The sequence below is a fragment of the Nannobrachium achirus genome (assembly GCF_963921795.1).
Source record: "Nannobrachium achirus genome assembly, chromosome: 22".
NCBI lineage: Eukaryota > Metazoa > Chordata > Actinopteri > Myctophiformes > Myctophidae > Nannobrachium > Nannobrachium achirus.
In genome coordinates this window covers 79,490-101,749 of record NC_137829.1, presented here as the reverse complement: position 1 = coordinate 101,749, position 22,260 = coordinate 79,490, and the positions used below count along the sequence as shown (strand labels likewise).

General features: G+C 40.7%; 1 protein-coding gene across 3 annotated transcripts; it reads left to right on the top strand.

Annotated features, from left to right (window-relative positions):
• Window positions 1-681: 681 nt before the first annotated feature.
• Window positions 682-21,640, top strand: LOC308307692 (uncharacterized protein). Of its 3 annotated transcripts, none has more exons than XM_080752960.1 (9): window positions 682-915; window positions 3,696-3,742; window positions 7,615-7,759; window positions 9,839-9,933; window positions 10,923-11,018; window positions 12,204-12,308; window positions 14,498-14,782; window positions 18,339-18,452; window positions 21,033-21,640. In XM_080752960.1, exons 1-9 carry the CDS (start codon window positions 893-895, stop codon window positions 21,284-21,286), a joined length of 1,164 nt encoding a protein of 387 aa, XP_080609086.1. In that variant the 5' UTR covers window positions 682-892; the 3' UTR covers window positions 21,287-21,640. The 3 variants fall into 3 exon arrangements, with proteins under 3 accessions (XP_080609086.1, XP_080609085.1, XP_080609084.1); XM_080752959.1 differs by having other exon boundaries at window positions 21,015-21,640; XM_080752958.1 differs by having other exon boundaries at window positions 20,997-21,640.
• Window positions 21,641-22,260: the final 620 nt, after the last annotated feature.

Genomic DNA, 22,260 nt, shown 5'->3' with positions numbered 1-22,260 from the left:
GCCTACGCTTTGAATTCATTATTCGTGTTTCTCACCTGCACAATCTACTATTATTAATTGGAGCAAATTTTGTTGTTTTATCATTCTTTATTTGCTTTAATATTAAATTACTTTTCCCCGCAAAAATTAACACAATATCCAGATTAAGTGCAAAACAGGATCAGAAAGGCATAATTTACTGGGGAAGGGGATCAATAGCCAGTTTAAATCGGTAAAAAAAACATGTTAGGGCACTTTGAAGTACACCAGTATAAGAAATGTAAAAATACATACATCGTAAATGTATTATTTATAATAAATATACGCTCTTTACAAACATTAATTACTGACATCTTATTTTGAAGGTCTTATATTCGTACACTCTAACACCGGAAGTCCTATATTCGCCAGTTTCACGTTTCGTATTGTCTTGTTAATTGTACGTCATGATGTTTGAATAAAGATTGAAAAAACGCAGCTTGTTGTCTTTAGCAGCAGATTCGACACATTCCAAAATAAAAGTGGAACGGTGGAACCCACATACATTCGACAGGTCAATATATTTATTCATACGCAAAATAAATACATAAATAATAATAATAAAACAAATAAATAAGTAACTTTACAATAACAAAAATGGCTGTTGACTATTTTTATTCATTAAGCGTCGAATCGCGTGCGCTGAACGGTCAGATGGGTCAACATGTCGGGCGGGCAGCTTGAAACAGAACACAGTACATCAGAGTTGTTATTTTAATAAACTAATAATGTTTTAAACTAATGAACCTGTTCTTTATGAAGCTGTTCTTTATGTTTTAAAGTCTCTTTGCGTTTCACCGTTACTGTAACTGTGTTTAGGACGTTAAAGTGAAACTCTTGAACACGATAGCATTAGCATTAGCATTGTTTCACTATGCAGACAACGCGAGCACCAAGGTTAGTATTTCATCATCACAACTGTTCTTAAAGTTACTTAACATCTCTATAACAGGGGGTCCGGGACCCCTAGGGGGTCCTCAGAGTTACTACAGGGGGTCCTCCAAATCTTTGTGTGATAGAAACTTTTTTTCCTCTGCTTTTTTTTATACCACTCCATATTCTGAGAACTTTAGAAAACAGCCGATTGATTGATTGATTGATTGATTGAAGAATTTATTAGAAGTTTGCAATAGAAAAAAGTACAGTTTCATGACAGTACAGATCACTGGTACAAGGTCAACTAAAAGGAGATCCTAGAAAGCCGAGGCTTATTTCCACAGGAACCACACTTTAAGTATCTCATATAACATTGAAAGACAGACGGATAGAACATAGTACTTTATCTAGGATAAAATCAGTTTCAAAAGCATAACATCAAATACAAAGGCAGAAAAAGAGATCTACAAGCTGAGCTTGTAGATCGGCTATTTTCAGCAAAGAGCTTTGGTGTAGAGGGGAAAAAAGAGCAGACTAAGTACAGATTGAAAGGTCAAGTTTATTAAGTATTGACGGTTCAAGTGGTTAAATATCTGAAAACACAAATTGACATGAATCCAAAATACACTGACGATTGTGCTGTCAAACAATGAAACTACATGGAATCTATGAACAGGTTGTGGGGGTCCCAGCTTCATCTCTCTCTCTCAACTAAGGGGTCCCAGCTTCATCTTTCTCTCTCAACTAAGGGGTCCCAGCTTCATCTCTCTCTCAACTAAGGGGTCCCTGCTTCATCTCTCTCTCAGCTAAGGGGTCCCTGCTTCATCTCTCTCTCAACTAAGGGGTCCCAGCTTCATCTCTCTCTCAACTAAGGGGTCCCAGCTTCATCTCTCTCTCTCTCAACTAAGGGGTCCCAGCTTCATCTCTCTCTCTCAACTAAGGGGTCCCTGCTTCATCTCTCTCTCTCAGCTAAGGGGTCCCTGCTTCATCTCTCTCTCAACTAAGGGGTCCCTGCTTCATCTCTCTCTCAGCTAAGGGGTCCCTGCTTCATCTCTCTCTCAACTAAGGGGTCCCTGCTTCATCTTTCTCTCAACTAAGGGGTCCCTGCTTCATCTCTCTCAACTAAGGGGTCCCTGCTTCATCTCTCTCTCAACTAAGGGGTCCCTGCTTCATCTCTCTCAGCTAAGGGGTCCCTGCTTCATCTCTCTCTCAACTAAGGGGTCCCTGCTTCATCTCTCTCTCAACTAAGGGGTCCCTGCTTCATCTCTCTCTCAACTAAGGGGTCCCTGCTTCATCTCTCTCAACTAAGGGGTCCCTGCTTCATCTCTCTCTCTCAACTAAGGGGTCCCTGCTTCATCTCTCTCAACTAAGGGGTCCCTGCTTCATCTCTCTCAACTAAGGGGTCCCTGCTTCATCTCTCTCAACTAAGGAGTCCCTGCTTCATCTCTCAACTAAGGGGTCCCTGCTTCATCTCTCTCTCTCAACTAAGGGGTCCCTGCTTCATCTCTCTCTCAACTAAGGGGTCCCTGCTTCATCTCTCTCTCAACTAAGGGGTCCCTGCTTCATCTCTCTCAACTAAGGGGTCCCTGCTTCATCTCTCTCAACTAAGGGGTCCCTGCTTAATCTCTCTCAACTAAGGGGTCCTTGGCCTGAAAACGTTGAAGACCCCTGCTCTATAAAGCTTAACGTGAAACCATTTAAGATTATTTAATGACCCTAAACAATGACATTTATCTATTGCTCCTTGTTCATACGTTAGCTACAGTATGTGTCATAATGTATGTCATTGATTGATTGATTGATTGAAGACTTTATTGTCAGTTTGCATAGGAAAAGGTACAGTTTCATGACAGTACAGTTCACTGGTACAAGGTCAACTAAAAGGTACAGTTTCATGACAGTACAGTTCACTGGTACAAGGTCAACTAAAAGGTACAGTTTCATGACAGTACAGTTCACTGGTACAAGGTCAACTAAAAGGTACAGTTTCATGACAGTACAGTTCACTGGTACAAGGTCAACTAAAAGGTACAGTTTCATGACAGTACAGTTCACTGGTACAAGGTCAACTAAAAGGTACAGTTTCATGACAGTACAGTTCACTGGTACAAGGTCTACTAAAAGGAGATCCATGAAAAGACTACGCTTATTTCCACAGGAAACCATTTAAGTATCTCATATAACATTGAATGACAGACGAATAGAACACAGTACTATGCAGTAGATATGTAAATAAAATAAAATGAAAGAACAAAAAAAAAAAGAAAACAGTAAGTCTATAAGCTTAGTCTTTTCTAGGATCTCCTTTTAGTAGACCTTGTACCAGTGAACTGTACCGTCATGAAACTGTACCTTTTAGTTGACCTTGTACCAGTGAACTGTACCGTCATGAAACTGTACCTTTTAGTTGACCTTGTACCAGTGAACTGTACTGTCATGAAACTGTACCTTTTAGTAGACCTTGTATCAGTGAACTGTACCGTCATGAAACTGTACCTTTTAGTAGACCTTGTACCAGTGAACTGTACCGTCATGAAACTGTACCTTTTAGTAGACCTTGTATCAGTGAACTGTACCGTCATGAAACTGTACCTTTTAGTAGACCTTGTACCAGTGAACTGTACCGTCATGAAACTGTACCTTTTAGTAGACCTTGTACCAGTGAACTGTACCGTCATGAAACTGTACCTTTTCCTATGCAAACTGACAAAGTCTTCAATCAATCAATCAATCAAGCTACAGTATGCATCATAATGTATGTCAATGTGTAAATGGGTTAACGTCAGATTTGTTTTCAACAGGAGAACAAAGATGGTCAACTACTGTGATTCCTTTGACGACGACGATGGTGAGTTTTGTTCTCGCATATTTCATTTCAATGAATTCATTTATAATAATAATAATGATACATTTTATTTACAACGCACTTTACATTTGCAAAACATCTCAAAGTGCTACATTAAAAGGAAAACTGTACAACTTAAAAAAGACTAAGATAATAATAATTCCAATTCAGAACAATGGTCACCTATTATTATTATTATTATTATTATTATTATTTTGTCAGGGACAAAGCACATTAATCAACATGTCAATTTTCACATCACTGTAAATGAGCCAGATTTAGCCATGAGCTAACTTTCATCTGTAGTCCCTGGGCAGGCTGCACAAAGGTGAAGGTATGGCTATCCATACAAAATATACAATATACATTCAATACATACAATACAGTACAGTACAACATTAAGGGGACATCATTATAGCAGGTTGAGTGACTCCAGTGACAGATGGAGCAGATAGTTACCCATGAATGTAGGTTTGACTTGCTTTAAGCCACCTCTAACGGTTGAAGCCGATAATAGTAAAATAGTAGTAAATAGTAATAGTAAATAGTAAGTAAAATAGTAAATTGTAAAGGGGACTAAAACTAGCCAGTTATGAGTAACTCCAGTGACCAATGGAGCAGATAATTACTCATGATTACAAATTTGATTTGATTTAAGCCACCTCTTAAGGTTAAATTTGAAGGTCAGATAGTTGGAGTCTTACTTCAGTAGGGAGACTGTTCCATAGATTGGAGGCTCTAACAGAGAGAACTGTGTTACCAAACACGCTCTGCCTGGATGGCACCTCACAGTCCCCTCTGGTAGTAGCCCAGTAACCTATACACAGCTAAGATCATTTAGGCTATTTATTTGGCTATTTATTTTCATTTTATACAAGAGAGATACAAACAAACGTAATGTTAACCTCAAAAGGAACAATAGGTTAGATCTAGTCGCAAATTGCAACACTAGATTTTATTTTAATCGGATGAATCTAGGGTTGCAATACCTCTCATAGGCAGCCAATGCATCAAAACGTTTTTTTGCTATCTGATTGTGTTAAACGGCGTCAAACTCACCAGTATTTGGGCTGTATGGAACGCTTGGAGTATCCTCGTTCTATCTGCAAAGTATTTGTTTCATAAAAATAAACCGTAGACATGTTAGGAGCTACTTTCTATCAAGAAATTGGCTTCAGGTGATTATTTTTGCTGGAGTTTGGAAGCGCTTGTGGAAAATCGCTCAACGGTCCTGTGACCACCTGGTTCTAAATGTCACATAATGCAGGAGGCAGCGGGACGCTGCGTAATAGAAGACGAGCGCTTCCGAAGTTCAACACTTAGAAAATAAACCATGTCTGCTTGGATTTCTTGACAGAAAGTTGCTCATAACATGTCTACAGTGGAGTTTTATGAAACAAACACTTTGCAGATAGAAAGAGGATACTCCAAGCTTTCCATACAGGCCCAATATTGGTGAGTTTGAAGTTGTTTATTACAATCAGATAGCAAAAAAACTGTTTTGATGCTTTGGCTGCCTATGGGAGGTATTGCAACCCTGGATTCATCCAATTAAAATAAAATCTAGTGTTGCAATTTGCGGCTAGATAGATAGATACAGATAGATACCTTTATTATCCCAAGGGGGAAAATCAGTTGCCCAGAGGCAGCACAGCAGTATAAGGTTATTTACAAAGTTACAGAGAAGTATGAGTTTCAGATCAAAAGGGCCCTGTACTGATGTGAGGGGGGCCCATAGATTAGGAGATTAGAGACCCCTAATATATTGGACATGACTAAATACATATCGTCGTTGTCGGGTGTAAACCTCGTATCTCCAAGTTTAAAATGTGTACGTTCTTTCGCAAAGCAAAGCCCTGCTTCATCATACAAGGCCGTTGCACGAAAGTAGTGAAAACAGCAGATCTACAAGCACACAACGCCTCGCACCGCGAGGCGTTGTGTGCCTGTAGATCGGCTGTTTTCACTAGTTTAAATTACTTTTTAAATGAAAAATGCAAAACAAACGGTTTTGGACATACAAGGTTTTTCACCCGACAACGGCGATATGGGGCTTTTAAGCCGTGACATCATTTTGTAGTCAGACCTCCAAGCAGATTTATTGTCAATATCTGTCCCTCGCTATTTCTTTTTTTTTTTTATATATCTTTATTCATGTCACATATATTTCAACATTGTACATTAAACAAGTCAATATTGCAAAGACATTCTTTTTTTTTTTTTTTTTCCCTTTTCCCCAACCCTCCCCCCATATTGCTATCATTAGTCACTCCTTGAAAAAAAAAAAAAAGACAGTAACAATAAAAATAAATACAAAACAATAAATCAGCGTACACAATATGCACGATAGTAAAGAAAAATAGTTACACAAACAAGGTTAAGTACAATAAATTAAAATAAAAAAAATAAAATAATATATATATATATAATATATATAATAAAAATACCAGTGGAATTAAGTCTCCTAGAAACCATAGTTGTATTATTTACACAGATCAAGTCGATAGAGTGCTAACAGACATCATCCTCCTCAGTTATGTATATCATTACAAGTTGCCCCGAGAGGTGGCCATTAAATATTCTGAGTTGTACAGTGTTGGTCAGTCTGCTGCAAGTGTCCTCAGACCCTCAAAGTATGTGATAAGTGGTTGCCAGGTCGAGAAAAATCTGTCTACCGATCCCCTCAGTGTGAATTTTATTTTTTCCAATTTTAGAAATCCCATGATGTCCTTTGTCCCTCGCTATTTCAACAGATCTGAGACAAACATAACGACTAAAGTATAATTCTACCACTTTCCTTTCAACAACAAAGAGAAGAAAAATTAGAAAATAGTAAAAAGATTCACTTTTTTGGGGGGCAAAAGTTCTCCTCTGCCTACAAAATGATGTCAGACTTAACAGCCCCTATACTGTCACCAGTAGGGGGTTTATTAAACCCATCAACCCTATACAATACTATACTGTCACCAGTAGGGGGTTTATTAAACCCATCAACCCTATACAAATTACGCTTGTGCTGTGAGCCTTTCCAAAATGAGGTGTAGAACATTATGAAGCCAACTTGAAAGTAAACAGCTGGATTTGATATCCATATCCAATGTGATAAGATGAATGACTTAAGCTTGCACATTACTGACTGTACAAGACCATTCCATTGACTTCTGTTGTTTCAGTTCCGGTGATGCATGTTAAATAAATGATTAAGTTAAACCGGCATTGACACTAAGGCTTGCCCACCTGCCCCCCGGCAGAGAAATAAAACGTCAGGGCAGGTGAAGTTGGCTTTCAGGTTGACCGACAGGGCAAGTGCTCATTTGAGAGGGGACACAACCGTCTATAAACACAACACCAGATATCTGTCTAAACACCTGAACGTGGCCAGTGCGCTGTGTCTTCTGGTCTGTGGAATGTAAAATAAGAGCACTATTTACCTATAATGTGCTGTCTTTACTGTTGCTACACTTAAAATGTAAAGTAACAAGTGTGAAACCATAGACATATTCAATCATAGCTAAAGTATTTGGTATTTAGATTTGGAGGTATTGAGGTATGACATTTTTCATCGCACAGTCCCAGAAAGTAAAGAAATAAGTGTTAAATTGAGCGGTAATTAAAATCGTACCTATCATGTTATAATGGACAATTTACTTTTCGGGCAAGTGGGCATGACCTTTGTACTTGCCCGACAGGCAAGTGTCTCTGAGACCCCTCTGAGACCCCTCTGAGACCCCTCTGAGATCCCTCTGAGACCCCTCTGAGACCTCTGAGACCCCTCTGAGACCCCTGCAAATTGTTGGTCCTTGAAATGAAAACGTTTCAGAACCGCCGATCTCCTCATCATCAAGAGTTGTTTCTTTTCTTCTCGTTTGAATCAGATGACTTTTCCTCCAGTGCCAAAGCTCCTCCCCCCCGCAAAAAGGCCAGAGAGGAAGTGAAACAGCAGAAAAATAAATCTTCAAGCAGCAAGTCCTCTGGTCAGGAAGAGAGAGATTCACAGTCCAGAATGAGCGGTCAAGACAGGTGGGAAATACATGATGCAACAAGAGCCATGACCATGGATTATTTACCTTGTGTGTGTGTGTGTGTGTGTGCGTGCGTGCGTGCGTGCGTGCGTGCGTGCGTGCGTGTGCGTGCGTGCGTTATCGCGGTTACCGTCTTCCCATTTACCACCGGTATTGCGGTAATTACCGCACCCCCGTATCTATCAATTAAGGTTCGGCGATAAGCCAAAATATTCCAATCATCTGCCCAGAATTTGCCGCTCCACAGCCCGAGTTATACATCCCCGTACAGGCAGCACAGCGGGTCTGGCTTTGAAAGGAGCAGATCTACAAGCTCACAACACGTTGCATCCACGACGCGTTCTGAGCTTGTAGATCTGTGCAAGCCCCAGTAGCAGCCTACGTTACTATAGTAACCCGACAGTGCACAGATAATTAACCCATAATCACTAGCAATAAGTGTTATAGTATCAAGAAGACACAAAATGAATTGGTTGTGTTTGGTCTCCCAGCTCTTCTACGGAGACTAGACTTCTACGGAGACTAACCCATAATGACCGCTGCGCGGTTATTATGGCTTATATGGACACGACGGGCTAATAATTCCCCGAGGCGGAGCCGAGGGGAATTCACCGTTTGTCAGCCTTCTGATTGGTCCCTGAGACTCCCTGACTGGCCAACCAGAAAAAACCATTCACTTTTTGCTATCGGGGGTGGAGTTTGTGCAGTGGAGAATGTTGTTTCAGGCTTTCAGCAACTGTCCGCAGTGCGGAGCACGACCTTCGTCCAGTACGGCCGCGGCAGTACGGCGCGATCTCGCTCATCATAATGAATAAGCTTCAACAAACTAGTTCACATGGACCTTATCAATGGTCTAACTAGTTACGATTGGGTACATATATTTTAAATGGGCAGAATTACGAAAAGCCAGCCTATTATGTGAGGAGAACAGATTATAGTTCTCCTCTTCCTACCCAAGATGCAATGCGCTTTCTTTTTCTATTTCTATTCTCTCTCTGATCCAGAGGATTAAACTAATTAAAACATATATTTTCGGGGGAAAATTACTGTTTTGCTATGTAATTACTGTACCTTTTTCTTCCCTTTTTATTAATATCACGTAGATGTGTTTTTTTTGGTACTTTATATAGCTGTAATGAGGCTATGACGGAAAAAAAAATCCCATCCACTTCCACTATAAAAGAATCTGCAATAGTGATTCTGTCCCACTGGGATTCAACAAATTAAAACATATATTTTCGGGGAAACCCCTGTTTTGCAATGTAACTACTGTACCTTTGTCTTCCCTTTTTATTAATATCACCTAGATGTTTTTCCTTTGATACTTTAAATTGCAATAATGAGGCTATGAAAAAAAAAAAATCCCATTCACTGCCACTATAAAAACAATCTGCCCAGGGTTAATGTCCCATCATAGTAACAGGGCAGAATGGGGCGGGATTTGCAAAAGCCTGAATTATTAGCCCGCAGCTAGACCTTATAGCACTTATTACCCGGCTAATACATAAAATTAATAATTTGACTCAAAACTAAAATCAAAACAAAGTGTTTCCTTGTTTACAGACGGCTGAAAGTGCGTCCCCCCGAGCACAACACGGTCGCCTTGGAAAACAAGGAAGTGCTGGTCAAATAGAATCCATTTTCTGTTACTGCGTCGTCTATTTCTCGCCTCAAATGTTTTTAAAACATTCTTCAGAGCAACGTTTGGTTGTAAATGACGCTGTGTGTTTGTTTACATGGCTGCCATGTTGGACACGGCACTAAATTCACACAGTGCAGCCTGAATACAGCAGCTGCTCTCTGAGCCTTTGATTAGGCAGCTGTGAATTATAGAGCGGAGCGGTCATTATACGCCTATAATTCACCGCTGATTTCAGCGCTCGACCAATCAGAATCAAGCATCCAAACAAGCCGGGTAACAATCACTAATAATCACTTGATTGTTGTTGGCCTACTTGAAATGAGCCTCTCGTAACGTAAGTAATATGAACTTACTTACGTTACGTAATGAAGTATAATATATGATATAATATATAATATGAACTTCAACTGAAACTCTGTCCTTTTTGATTCCTAGGAAACCATTGGTTGAGAAGGTGTTTGAACGGGACCTGGAAGCTGCCCTCACGCTGTCCTTGATGCATTCTGGGAAAGAGGATCCCAACGTCACAGGTGTGTGTATAGCTTTAAGAGGACCAGTCTCCCAACAGCACAGGTGTGTGTATAGCTTTAAGAGGGTCAGTCTCCCAACAGCACAGGTGTGTGTATAGCTTTAAGAGGATCAGTCTCACAACAGCACAGGTGTGTGTATAGCTTTAAGAGGATCAGTCTCACAACAGCACAGGTGTGTGTATAGCTTTAAGAGGATCAGTCTCCCAACAGCACAGGTGTGTGTAGCTTTAAGAGGACCAGTCTACTAACAGCACAGGTGTGTGTATAGCTTTAAGAGGACCAGTCTCCCAACAGTACAGGTGTGTGTATAGCTTTAAGAGGACCAGTCTCCCAACAGTACAGGTGTGTGTATAGCTTTAAGAAGGTGCAGTGGTCAGCAAACCCGTCTACATTCTGTTGACACAGAGACAGGGTTCCCACGGTCATGAAATTCCTGGAAATATTTTGAAATTAGAAAAATATTTTTTCCAGTACTGGAAAAGTTTTGGAATTGATCAAGGGTCCTGGAAGGTCCTGGAAAAAAAGCTATGCATTGTCTTTGGTTATTGATTTTGTTAATACCTCTGAAATGACTAATTAAACATTGGCCAAATTGTCAAATATTAGAGGCAGAAACTGTGAAAATAGCAGATCTACATGCTAACATCGCCTCGTTGTGACCATGTAGATCGGCTATTTTCACAATAGAACCGTGTTATACAAAATTCCTCAACTCTTAGTGCTCGTCAGGGTGGGGGGTCCCCAGTTAAAACATGATAATTTCGGAGGTCACGGCCTGAAAAGTTTGAGAACCACTGGCATACACTACCTGTCTTTAGGCATTGCGTATAGGAGTAAGCGACTTGTTATTGAGCAGAATTATTGTTATAATATAGTCTTGGAAATTGGGTAGAATATTCTGGAAAAGTTTTGGAAATTCATTGGTAAAAATGTGTGGAAACCCTGCAGAGAACAGCGTGTGATTGTTGTGTATGTTGTTTCTTTGGCAGGTGTCCAAGACTGTCCTACACAAGAAGAAGAGAATGTACCTCCTCCTCCAACCGTGCAGCACATCTCCAACTGCAGTGTGAACCTCGCTGTTTTGGGTAATGCTTTTACTAGCACCTCCTTAATGCTTTTACTAGCACCTCCTTAATGCTTTTACTAGCACCTCCTTAATGCTTTTACTAGCACCTCCTTAATGCTTTTACTAGCACCTCCTAAATGCTTTTACTAGCACCTCCTAAATGCTTTTACTAGCACCTCCTTAATGCTACGGTAATGCTTTTACTAGCACCTCCTAAATGCTTTTACTAGCACCTCCTAAATGCTACGATAATGCTTTTACTAGCACCTCCTTAATGCTACGGTAATGCTTTTACTAGCACCTCCTTAATGGTAAATGGTGCATTTATATAGCGCTTTTATCCAAAGTGCTTGCCCAAGGACCCTTCGACATTCACTCAGGGGGAGCCTGGATTCGAACTGGGAACCCTTCGTGCTCTAATAACGGTTTCTCTACCCCTGAGCTATGCCGCCCCTTAACACAATGGAAGCCAAGGTTTCTAACATGTCTAGCTGTTGCTGGTGCCGTCGTTCACTTACGCTTTAATTTTGAAGAGCCTCGGAAGCTTTGTGCGTGTGCATGTGAGTGTCCACTGACGATTGAGGAAGAAAATCCATTTGTTCACAAACGCTCGCGAAACTAAAATCCAAACCGGGGCCGACCATGGCGGTAAAGTGTCCGCCCTGAGACTGGGAGGTCGGGGGTTCAATTCCCCGGCCGGGTCAAAGGTCATACCAAAGACTACAAAAATAGGACCCAATGCCTCCCTGCTTGGCACTCGTGGCGGCATAGCCCAGGGGTAGAGAAACCGTTATTAGAGCACGAAGGGTTCCCGAAGGGTTCCCAGTTCGAATCCGGGCTCCCCCTGAGTTAATGTCGAAGGGTCCTTGGGCAAGACTCTGAACCCCACTGCTCCCAGTGAGCAGGTTGGTGCCTTGCATGGTTTCCTCTGCCACCGGTGTATGAATGTGTGCGTGAATGGGTGAATGTAATGCAAAAATCTCTGTAAAGCGCTTTGGATAAAAGCGCTATATAAATGCACCATTTACCATTTACCATTTACTCAGCATCAAGGGTTGGATTGGGGGGGGGGGGGGGTTGATCACCACTAAGGTCCAGGGACTACAGATGAAAATTCTGAACTCTGGCTCATTTACATTGAAGTGAAAACTGACATGTCCATTAATGAGTCCCTGTCCCTGTCAAATAAACAACTTTGTTTCAGGTCTGGATCAGATCTCATCCTGCGCCCCGTCCAGACGAGAGCCGCAGGGGGGCGGGGCCAAGTCCAAGGATGAGGATGAGGATTATCTGCCCAAAATGACACCAGGTTAGGACATAACAAAGTGACACCAGGTTAGGACATAACAAAATGACACCAGGTTAGGACATAACAAAATGACACCAGGTTAGGACATAACAAAATGACACCAGGTTAGGACATAACAAAATGACACCAGGTTAGGACATAACAAAATGACACCAGGTTAGGACATAACAAAATGACACCAGGTTAGGACATAACAAAATGACACCAGGTTAGGACATAACAAAATGACACCAGGTTAGGACATAACAAAATGACACCAGGTTAGGACATAACAAAATGACACCAGGTTAGGACATAACAAAATGACACCAGGTTAGGACATAACAAAATGACACCAGGTTAGGACATAACAAAATGACACCAGGTTAGGACATAACAAAATGACACCAGGTTAGGACATAACAAAATGACACCAGGTTAGGACATAACAAAATGACACCAGGTTAGGACATAACAAAATGACACCAGGTTAGGACATAACAAAATGACACCAGGTTAGGACATAACAAAATGACACCAGGTTAGGACATAACAAAATGACACCAGGTTAGGACATAACAAAATGACACCAGGTTAGGACATAACAAAATGACACCAGGTTAGGACATAACAAAATGACACCAGGTTAGGACATAACAAAATGACACCAGGTTAGGACATAACAAAATGACACCAGGTTAGGACATAACAAAATGACACCAGGTTAGGACATAACAAAATGACACCAGGTTAGGACATAACAAAATGACACCAGGTTAGGACATAACAAAATGACACCAGGTTAGGACATAACAAAATGACACCAGGTTAGGACATAACAAAATGACACCAGGTTAGGACATAACAAAATGACACCAGGTTAGGACATAACAAAATGACACCAGGTTAGGACATAACAAAATGACACCAGGTTAGGACATAACAAAATGACACCAGGTTAGGACATAACAAAATGACACCAGGTTAGGACATAACAAAATGACACCAGGTTAGGACATAACAAAATGACACCAGGTTAGGACATAACAAAATGACACCAGGTTAGGACATAACAAAGTCTAATAAAGGTGTGGCCTTGCGGTCCAATCATGAACTATCTATAGTAAGTTACTATGTGACAGGGACGTGCTGGGCCCCTGATTCAGCCCGGGAAAAAGAGTTGTAGAGGCCCTATAGAGAGAGATCTCTCTATAGCGCTGCTGCTGCTACTCAAAGATTTGCCATTTCAGATCATGACAAGTGACAAGCCAGTGGGCCAATTACATGAGTTATATTTTGTCGTTGTCGGGTGGAAACCTTGTATGTACAAAACCGTTTGTTTTGTATTTATCATTTTAAAAATGATTTAAACTAGTGAAAACAGCCGATCTACAAGCACACAACGCCTCGCACTGCGAGGCGTTGTGTGCTTGTAGATCTACTGTTTTAACTACTTTTGTGCAACAGCCTTCTATGATGAAGCAGGGCTTTGCTTTGCGAAAAAATTTACAAATTTATAACTTGGAGATGGAGGTTTTCTGCCCGACAGACGATTTACTTTGTTGGACGCCCAAAATGACACCAGGTTAGGGCAGGCCGGTGGGCTTTTGATTGATTGATTGATTGATTGATTGAAGAATTTATTAGAAGTTTGCAATAAAAAAAAGTACAGTTTCATGACAGTACAAATCACTGGTACAAGGTCAACTAAAAGGAGATCCTAGAAAGCAGAGGCTTATTTCCACAGGAACCACACTTTAAGTATCCCATATAAGGGCGATATGACTTCAAAACAATACTATTTCAAACATTTGCCTTGATTACAAGTTAATGGAAAGAGAAAAAAAGTTTCTGCTTTGAATAAAACCAGAAATAAAAAAAAATGTGTGTGTGTGTGTGTGTGTGTGTGTGTGTGTGTGTGTGTGTGTGTGTGTGTGTGTGTGTGTGTGATGACGGAAATATCAGGGACAAGCACACAAAACATTGTTTCAGATCACATTATCTATTTGTTTTGTTAACAGTTATGTATATTGAACACACTTGCACAAGAACGACCATATTGCATATGAATATAAAAGGGGGGGGGGGGCTTGTTTTTAGGTAGTCCAGCATTTTAAACATGTCGACATTGTCATCGCTTGTGTCATTAATAATGATGTCACCATACTGACATCATTTGATCAACAAATTGTGTTTGATTTTGTGTTCAGAAACAGACAGCGATGACAGCGATGACGGCGATGACGGTGATGACGGTGATGTCAGTGAGGCGCCCGACAGTGAGGATGAGGAGTTCACTGTGAAGAAGGTCAACAAAACAAGCAAGAAGGACAAAAAGACCAAGACGGAGAAGAAGACCAAAGCTTCCCCCAAGCACCCCGGGGGACCCCCGCGGACCCCCAAGCCCCCTGGGGGACCCCCGCGGACCCCCAAGCCCCCCGCCTCCAAGAAAGAGAAACAACCCTCTAAAACCTCCAAATCACATCACTCAGCAGGTCTGTCTTTGACATTAACTCATATGCTGCTATTTTAAACATAGGCTGAACTGTTTTCCTGCCAAATTGTCCTTATTTTAACGTGGGCACGTGCACGCATAGTGCATGATCTGTGCGCGACTCATGTAGTAGACCGGTAGACAAGATGACAGCTTTTGAATAAAAAAAAAATCCATTGGAATAGACAAATCCGTTGCCAGGCAGTATCCTGCTGAATCCGCCAGTATTTACTTAAGAAAACGTTGGAAACAGCCAGCTGTGCGCTATGGTAACACCTGGACACGTTCGCACACATAGCAGACGATATGTGCGCGGATCATATGCCATGCGGGCACAAGAATCAAACAGCTATCAAATAAAAAAAAACGTGTGAAAAAAGACGATGATATGGCCGTGCAGCTCCTTCCTCTGTTTACAACGCAAACCTATGGGACGGCAGCTGCGATGGGCTCTCAGACCGGATATGGAAACCTAGATCCGGTCTAAACAGGAAATACGACCGGATACAGTTAGGAGGCAGGCCTAAAGTCTCCGAAGCGGCTATATACAGCGACCATACTTTTAATTGTTTCATAATGATTAAAGCATTATTTTTTCTGGTGACTCATACTACCCTCCGAATACGTGAGCATGCCGTTTTTCTATCCATAACTGTTTTCATTTATTTTTAATAATTATTTGAGAAAATTGAAAAAATGAAATACCAAAAATAATTATTAAAAAGAAATGAAAAAAGTTATTGAAAAAACACAGCCTGCTCACGTATTAGGAGGGTAGTATGAGTCACCAGAAAATATAATGTGTGTTTTTAATGAATCTATCATGGTTAAAATGAAGTTTGAAGTTACAATGGGTGTGTGTGGGGAGAGGCCCTGGGCCTGGAGGGCCTGGTAACATTTACATCAAATATCTAAATATTGAATCAAGCAAATTAAAAACTGTCCAGGGTGTTCCTAAAAGCCTGATTAGACAATAAAATGACCACTAGTTTTTTTTTTAAGTGGAATATCCCTTTAAGCTTAACTTGAGAAACGGCATGCTGCATTTCCTTTTAGGGGTGCCACAGTTAATCAAATAAAATCAAAATCAAATTGATTGCATAAAACATTTTTTGATAATTTTATAAAATTACTCTGGGACCACACAAGTTGTGAACGATGCAAGTTGTGAACGATGCAAGTTGGGACGATGCAAGTTGTGAACGATGCAAGTTGGAACGATGCAAGTTATGAACGATGCAAGTTGTGAACGATGCAAGTTGGGAACGATGCAAGTTGTGAACGATGCAAGTTGGAACGATGCAAGTTATGAACGATGCAAGTTGTGAACGATGCAAGTTGGGAACGATGCAAGTTGTGAACGATGCAAGTTGTAACGATGCAAGTTGTGAACGATGCAAGTTGTGAACGATGCAAGTTGGGACGATGCAAGTTGTGAACGATGCAAGTTGGGAACGATGCAAGTTGTGAACGATGCAAGTTGGGACGATGCAAGTTGTGAACGATGCAAGTTGGAACGATGCAAGTTATGAACGATGCAAGTTGTGAACGATGCAAGTTGGGAACGATGCAAGTTGTGAACGATGCAAGTTGGAACGATGCAAGTTGTGAACGATGCAAGTTGTGAACGATGCAAGTTGTGAACGATGCAAGTTGTGAACGATGCAAGTTGGAACGATGCAAGTTGTGAACGATGCAAGTTGGGAACGATGCAAGTTGTGAACGATGCAAGTTGGAACGATGCAAGTTATGAACGATGCAAGTTGTGAACGATGCAAGTTGTGAACGATGCAAGTTGTGAACGATGCAAGTTGGAACGATGCAAGTTGTGAACGATGCAAGTTGGGAACGATGCAAGTTGGGAACGATGCAAGTTGGGAACGATGCAAGTTGTGAACGATGCAAGTTGTGAACGATGCAAGTTGGAACGATGCAAGTTGTGAACGATGCAAGTTGGGAACGATGCAAGTTGGGAACGATGCAAGTTGGGAACGATGCAAGTTGTGACGATGCAAGTTGTGAACGATGCAAGTTGTGAACGATGCAAGTTGGGAACGATGTAAGTTGTGAACGATGCAAGTTGGGAACGATGCAAGTTGTGAACGATGTAAGTTGTGAACGATGCAAGTTGGGAACGATGTAAGTTGTGAACGATGTAAGTTGGGAACGATGTAAGTTGTGAACGATGTAAGTTGTGAACGATGCAAGTTGGGAACGATGCAAGTTGTGAACGATGTAAGTTGTGAACGATGCAAGTTGGGAACGATGCAAGTTGTGAACGATGCAAGTTGGGAACGATGTAAGTTGTGAACGATGCAAGTTGGGAACGATGTAAGTTGTGAACGATGCAAGTTGGGAACGATGCAAGTTGTGAACGATGCAAGTTGTGAACGATGCAAGTTGGGAACGATGTAAGTTGTGAACGATGTAAGTTGGGAACGATGTAAGTTGTGAACGATGTAAGTTGGGAACGATGCAAGTTGGGAACGCAGGCCCAACTCTGTTATCCAGTAACCATTATACCTGTTGTCAGAGCACTCGTTTTTTATTGAAGGGCTTTATAGGAGCAAATGTAACCCTGATATAAAATGTATAAACCCTGATATAAAATGTATAAACCCTGATATAAAATGTATAAACCCTGATATAAAATGTATAAACCCTGATATAAAATGTATAAACCCTGATATAAAATGCCATGACCCTCCCTCTCAATTGGGGGGGAAATCAATGACCCTCCCCAGGCATTAAAACAAAAGATTGACCCTCCCCTAACAACATGACATTTATTACAGTAAAATGATGCCTAAAACCTTAACTTATAGTTAGGGCTGTCGGTTAGGAATTTCTGGAGACGATTAATCTTCATACAAAACAATTGCGATTGACGAATATATTGTCTATTTCCCCCCCTTCATTAGGCTATATGTAATGTATACCACTATGATAGTATGAGCTTTGATAATCCACATACTGTACTGCTTAATGAAGAAAATGATCAATTTAATTGCTTTTTGAACATCAAGAAAGTGGAAAAGAGATCAACCCAGTTGCGTTCGGGTGTTGCGCTCTGAAAATGGCAGATCTACAAGCTCAGAACGTGTCGCGTTCACAAGCTAGACCAGCTGCTGTTGGACTGTCTACTGCCGTTTTATTTCCCAGTTGGGCGTATTGTTGTGGGCAGTGGATCTGTAGATTTGTTGTATTAGCAGCACGTCTGTCTGGCTGGCACCTTTTTATGGCAAAGTGTACAGATCACTTCCTCTACGTTACTGGGCTGGGCTCTCCTTTATCGTTGCCGTTGGGATTAAAACAGCTCCACCACAGCGGTGCAAACTTTCATCCTCCATGCAGGGCCGTAGCGCGCCTAATCGGCGCTCTAGGCGAGCTCTCTCGAATGCGCCCCCCCCCCCCCCCCCCCCCCACACTCAGTGTTCATGGGTCAATGTGTCTCCACAGTAATCTCCCAACCAATCAGAAGTGTTCATGGGTCAATGTGTCTCCACAGTAATCTCCCAACCAATCAGAAGTGTTCATGGGTCAATGTGTCTCCACAGTAATCTCCCAACCAATCAGAAGTCCTCCCCTGACTGCATCCTCTCCCAGCAGCCCTGGGTGTCACCCTCTCAGCCCAGCAGGTGGCAGCAGAGTACCAAAGTGGAATCCTCCAGGTATGACTCTGTACTAAGTTTACACTTTACAGTTTAGGCATTTAGCAGACGCTTTTAATCCAAAGCCACTTACAATAAGCAGATAATACATCACTATAATAAACAAGATAACATGTCAGAACATCATCAACAAATGCATATGAATATCAATATAAAAAAACAATATAATCAGTAAAGAAAATTATTCTAAAAAAACCTAAAAACAAATGCTAACTAGCTTCATGTATGGTCATTGAGTGTTTCAGTAGTGCTAAGGGTTTAGGTGGAGTCTGAAAAGGTGAGTCTTCAGTCCACGGCGAAAGCTAGCGAGTGAGTCTGTTGTTCTAAGTGCGACATGGAGTTTATTCCACAGCTTGGGGGCCAGGAGGGCAAACTGTCTCGGACGAGTGGAGTTTTGTCCCGGGGGTTTTAGCGAGGGTTCTGTCAGCATCCCTGTGTTGGCTGGTCTAAGAGAACGGGTGGGGGTGGGTCCCATATCATATCAAAGCTCAATGTTAATGTAACCATTTGGACCCATAACCATAAACTGTGCCCGTAACACTTAAGTGAAATGTGTGAGTGTGACGGAGAGAGTGGGGGTACATTTATTCAGGCTAGGGCCAGCCTAGATAAACTAACTGTTAGACTGATACAGCCTGGGACCAGCCTAGATAAACTAACTGTTAGACTGATACAGTCTAGATAAACTAACTGTTAGACTGATACAGTATAGATAAACTAACTGTTAGACTGATACAGTATAGATAAATTAACTGTTAGACTGATACAGTCTAGATAAACTAACTGTTAGACTGATACAGTCTAGATAAACTAACTGTTAGACTGATACAGTATAGATAAACTAACTGTTAGACTGATACAGCCTAGATAAACTACAGGTAACTGTTAGACTGATACATTATAGATAAACTAACTGTTAGACTGATACAGTGTAGATAAACTAACTGTTAGACTGATACAGTCTAGATAAACTAACTGTTAGACTGATACAGTCTAGATAAACTAACTGTTAGACTGATACAGCCTAGATAAACTAACTGTTAGACTGATACAGCCTGGGACCAGCCTAGATAAACTAACTGTTAGACTGATACAGTATAGATAAACTAACTGTTAGACTGATACAGTATAGATAAACTAACTGTTAGACTGATACAGTCTAGATAAACTAACTGTTAGACTGATACAGTCTAGATAAACTAACTGTTAGACTGATACAGTCTAGATAAACTAACTGTTAGACTGATACAGTATAGATAAACTAACTGTTAGACTGATACAGCCTGGGACCAGCCTAGATAAACTAACTGTTAGACTGATACAGTATAGATAAACTAACTGTTAGACTGATACAGCCTAGATAAACTAACTGTTAGACTGATACAGTCTAGATAAACTAACTGTTAGACTGATACAGTATAGATAAACTAACTGTTAGACTGATACAGTATAGATAAACTAACTGTTAGACTGATACAGCCTGGGACCAGCCTAGATAAACTAACTGTTAGACTGATACAGTATAGATAAACTAACTGTTAGACTGATACAGTCTATAGATAAACTAACTGTTAGACTGATACAGTATAGATAAACTAACTGTTAGACTGATACAGCCTGGGACCAGCCTAGATAAACTAACTGCAGTATCATTCCCTCCTTGTTTTAACATGGGCCAGGATGTCTAGCTGGCTAGGCTAAGACTGATAGGCTCTTGGTTTACTTATGATGCTAGATTTTACTATTATTGCTATGAATTTCATGTTTTAAAGGAGTAGTTCACCCCAAAATGACTTTTTTTTCCTATTGATTAGTCACGCCATGGAGAGTAGAGTTCAATAATATGTTTGGGTTTTTGTCACATTCCTAAGAAAAGAATTTATTTGAGTAAATTTACCCCCATTGATTCCGGATGGGGGTAAATCTTTTGTTATCACATGTCTTAGGAATGCGACAAATAACTAAAAATATTATTGGACTCTAGTCTCCACGGCATGAGTAATCAATAGAAAAAAAGTCATTTTGGGGTACTCCTTTAACGTGTGTAGTCCTTGCTCACTGTAAATGGCTCTGGATTGAGAGTGTCTGCTAAATGCCTACATTTTAAATTGATTGTAAAGAAAGGTCAATCTTAGGGCTGTCACAATTATTACATAATCGTCTAATAGTGATTATTTGACATTATCGCAATTATTTTGTCATAATCGTCATAATAGCGAATGTTGAAAAATTTCAGAAATAGTGGAAATAGCAGATAGTTGTGAGCTTGTAGATCGGCTATTTCCACTATCAATGTTATTTTTTAAGTAGTAAGTTGTCGAATATGCCAGTAATTTCTTCGTGTTTTTAGGTTATGTGTCATATCTGCCATGTGCAACTTCAAAGCCTAAAAGCCAAACAGAAATGTAATTGTCAAAGACAAAAACACGATTAAATCGTTAATCGCCAATTATTTGAGTGACAATTAATCGTCATGTAAAATGTCATATCATGACAGCCCTAGTCAATCTCATGTGATGTCTTCAGGTCATGTGATGTCTTCAGGTCATGTGATGTCTTCAGGTCATGTGATGTCTTCAGGTCACGTGGGCAGAAGCCCTGGGTCCTCTCAGACGGTCCCAGGACGGTCTCCAGGACAGACGGTCCCAGGACGGTCTCCAGGACAGACGGTCCCAGGACGGTCTCCAGGACAGACGGTCCCAGGACGGTCTCCAGGACAGACGGTGTCTCCAGGACAGACGGTCCCAGGACGGTCTCCAGGACAGGGACTCAGGCTAGGATTGTCCCGTCGTGTTCGGGTCAAACCTCTCCACCCCAGTGTCACAAGTAACTGAGCCATCTTGTCACCTGCCCGCCCTGCGGATCTCCTTCTGTCTGTGGCCAGTGGACATCAGACAAACAGTTTTATTTTATTTTACATGGGTGACATTTTAAAAAGTAAAAGCATCCTTGAACATACAGCATATTGTCACTGCCAGGTTAGTTTTCATGTTCCAATGGTAGTTATTTAGTCCTAAGTTCTTGTTAATACTTTTCCTTTGTTAAATATTAATTTATAAACCCCATAGACACACTTAAACACTTTCACTTTCAACATTTTTCAATAAGTAAAAATACCCGATCTTCAAGTTTACGTCGCACATTGTGACCTTGTAAATTGGCTATTTTTGCTACTTTGGGCATTAATTGACAAAATAATACACATTGAAATCTGGAGATACAATCCATGGTTTCTGCCAGACAGCAGCAAGATGCTTTTCCAGAGCAAATTAAAAAAGCTCAAGGCAGTCATGAGGTTGTGATTTGATGACTCCAGATTAGATTATTAAAGGAGTAGTTCACCCCCAAAATGACTTTTTTTCCTATTGATTACTCATGCCATGGAGATTAGAGTTCAATAATATTTTTAGTTTTTTGTCGCATTCCTAAGACAAAAATGTGATGACAATAAATTTACCCCCATTCGTTCCGGATGGGGACCCGTTTAGAAACGGGTCCCCATCCGGAACGAATGGGGGGTACATTTACACAAATCAATTTTTTGTCTTAAGAATGTGACAAAAACCAAAAAACATTGTTGAACTCTAATCTCCATGGCATGAGTAATCAATAGGAAAAAAAGTCATTTTGGGGGTGAACTACTCCTTTAACGTCATAGCAGTAATTGTCTCATATTTGTTAATCTTTCTCAATGGAAGTTCATTTGTCAAACTCACAAACTGTTGATCATATTGGAGTCGGTTGCTTAGTTTTCATACGCCTCCCCGTTGTGAATTCAAAATGTCTTTTCTTTACTCTTTTGTTTGAA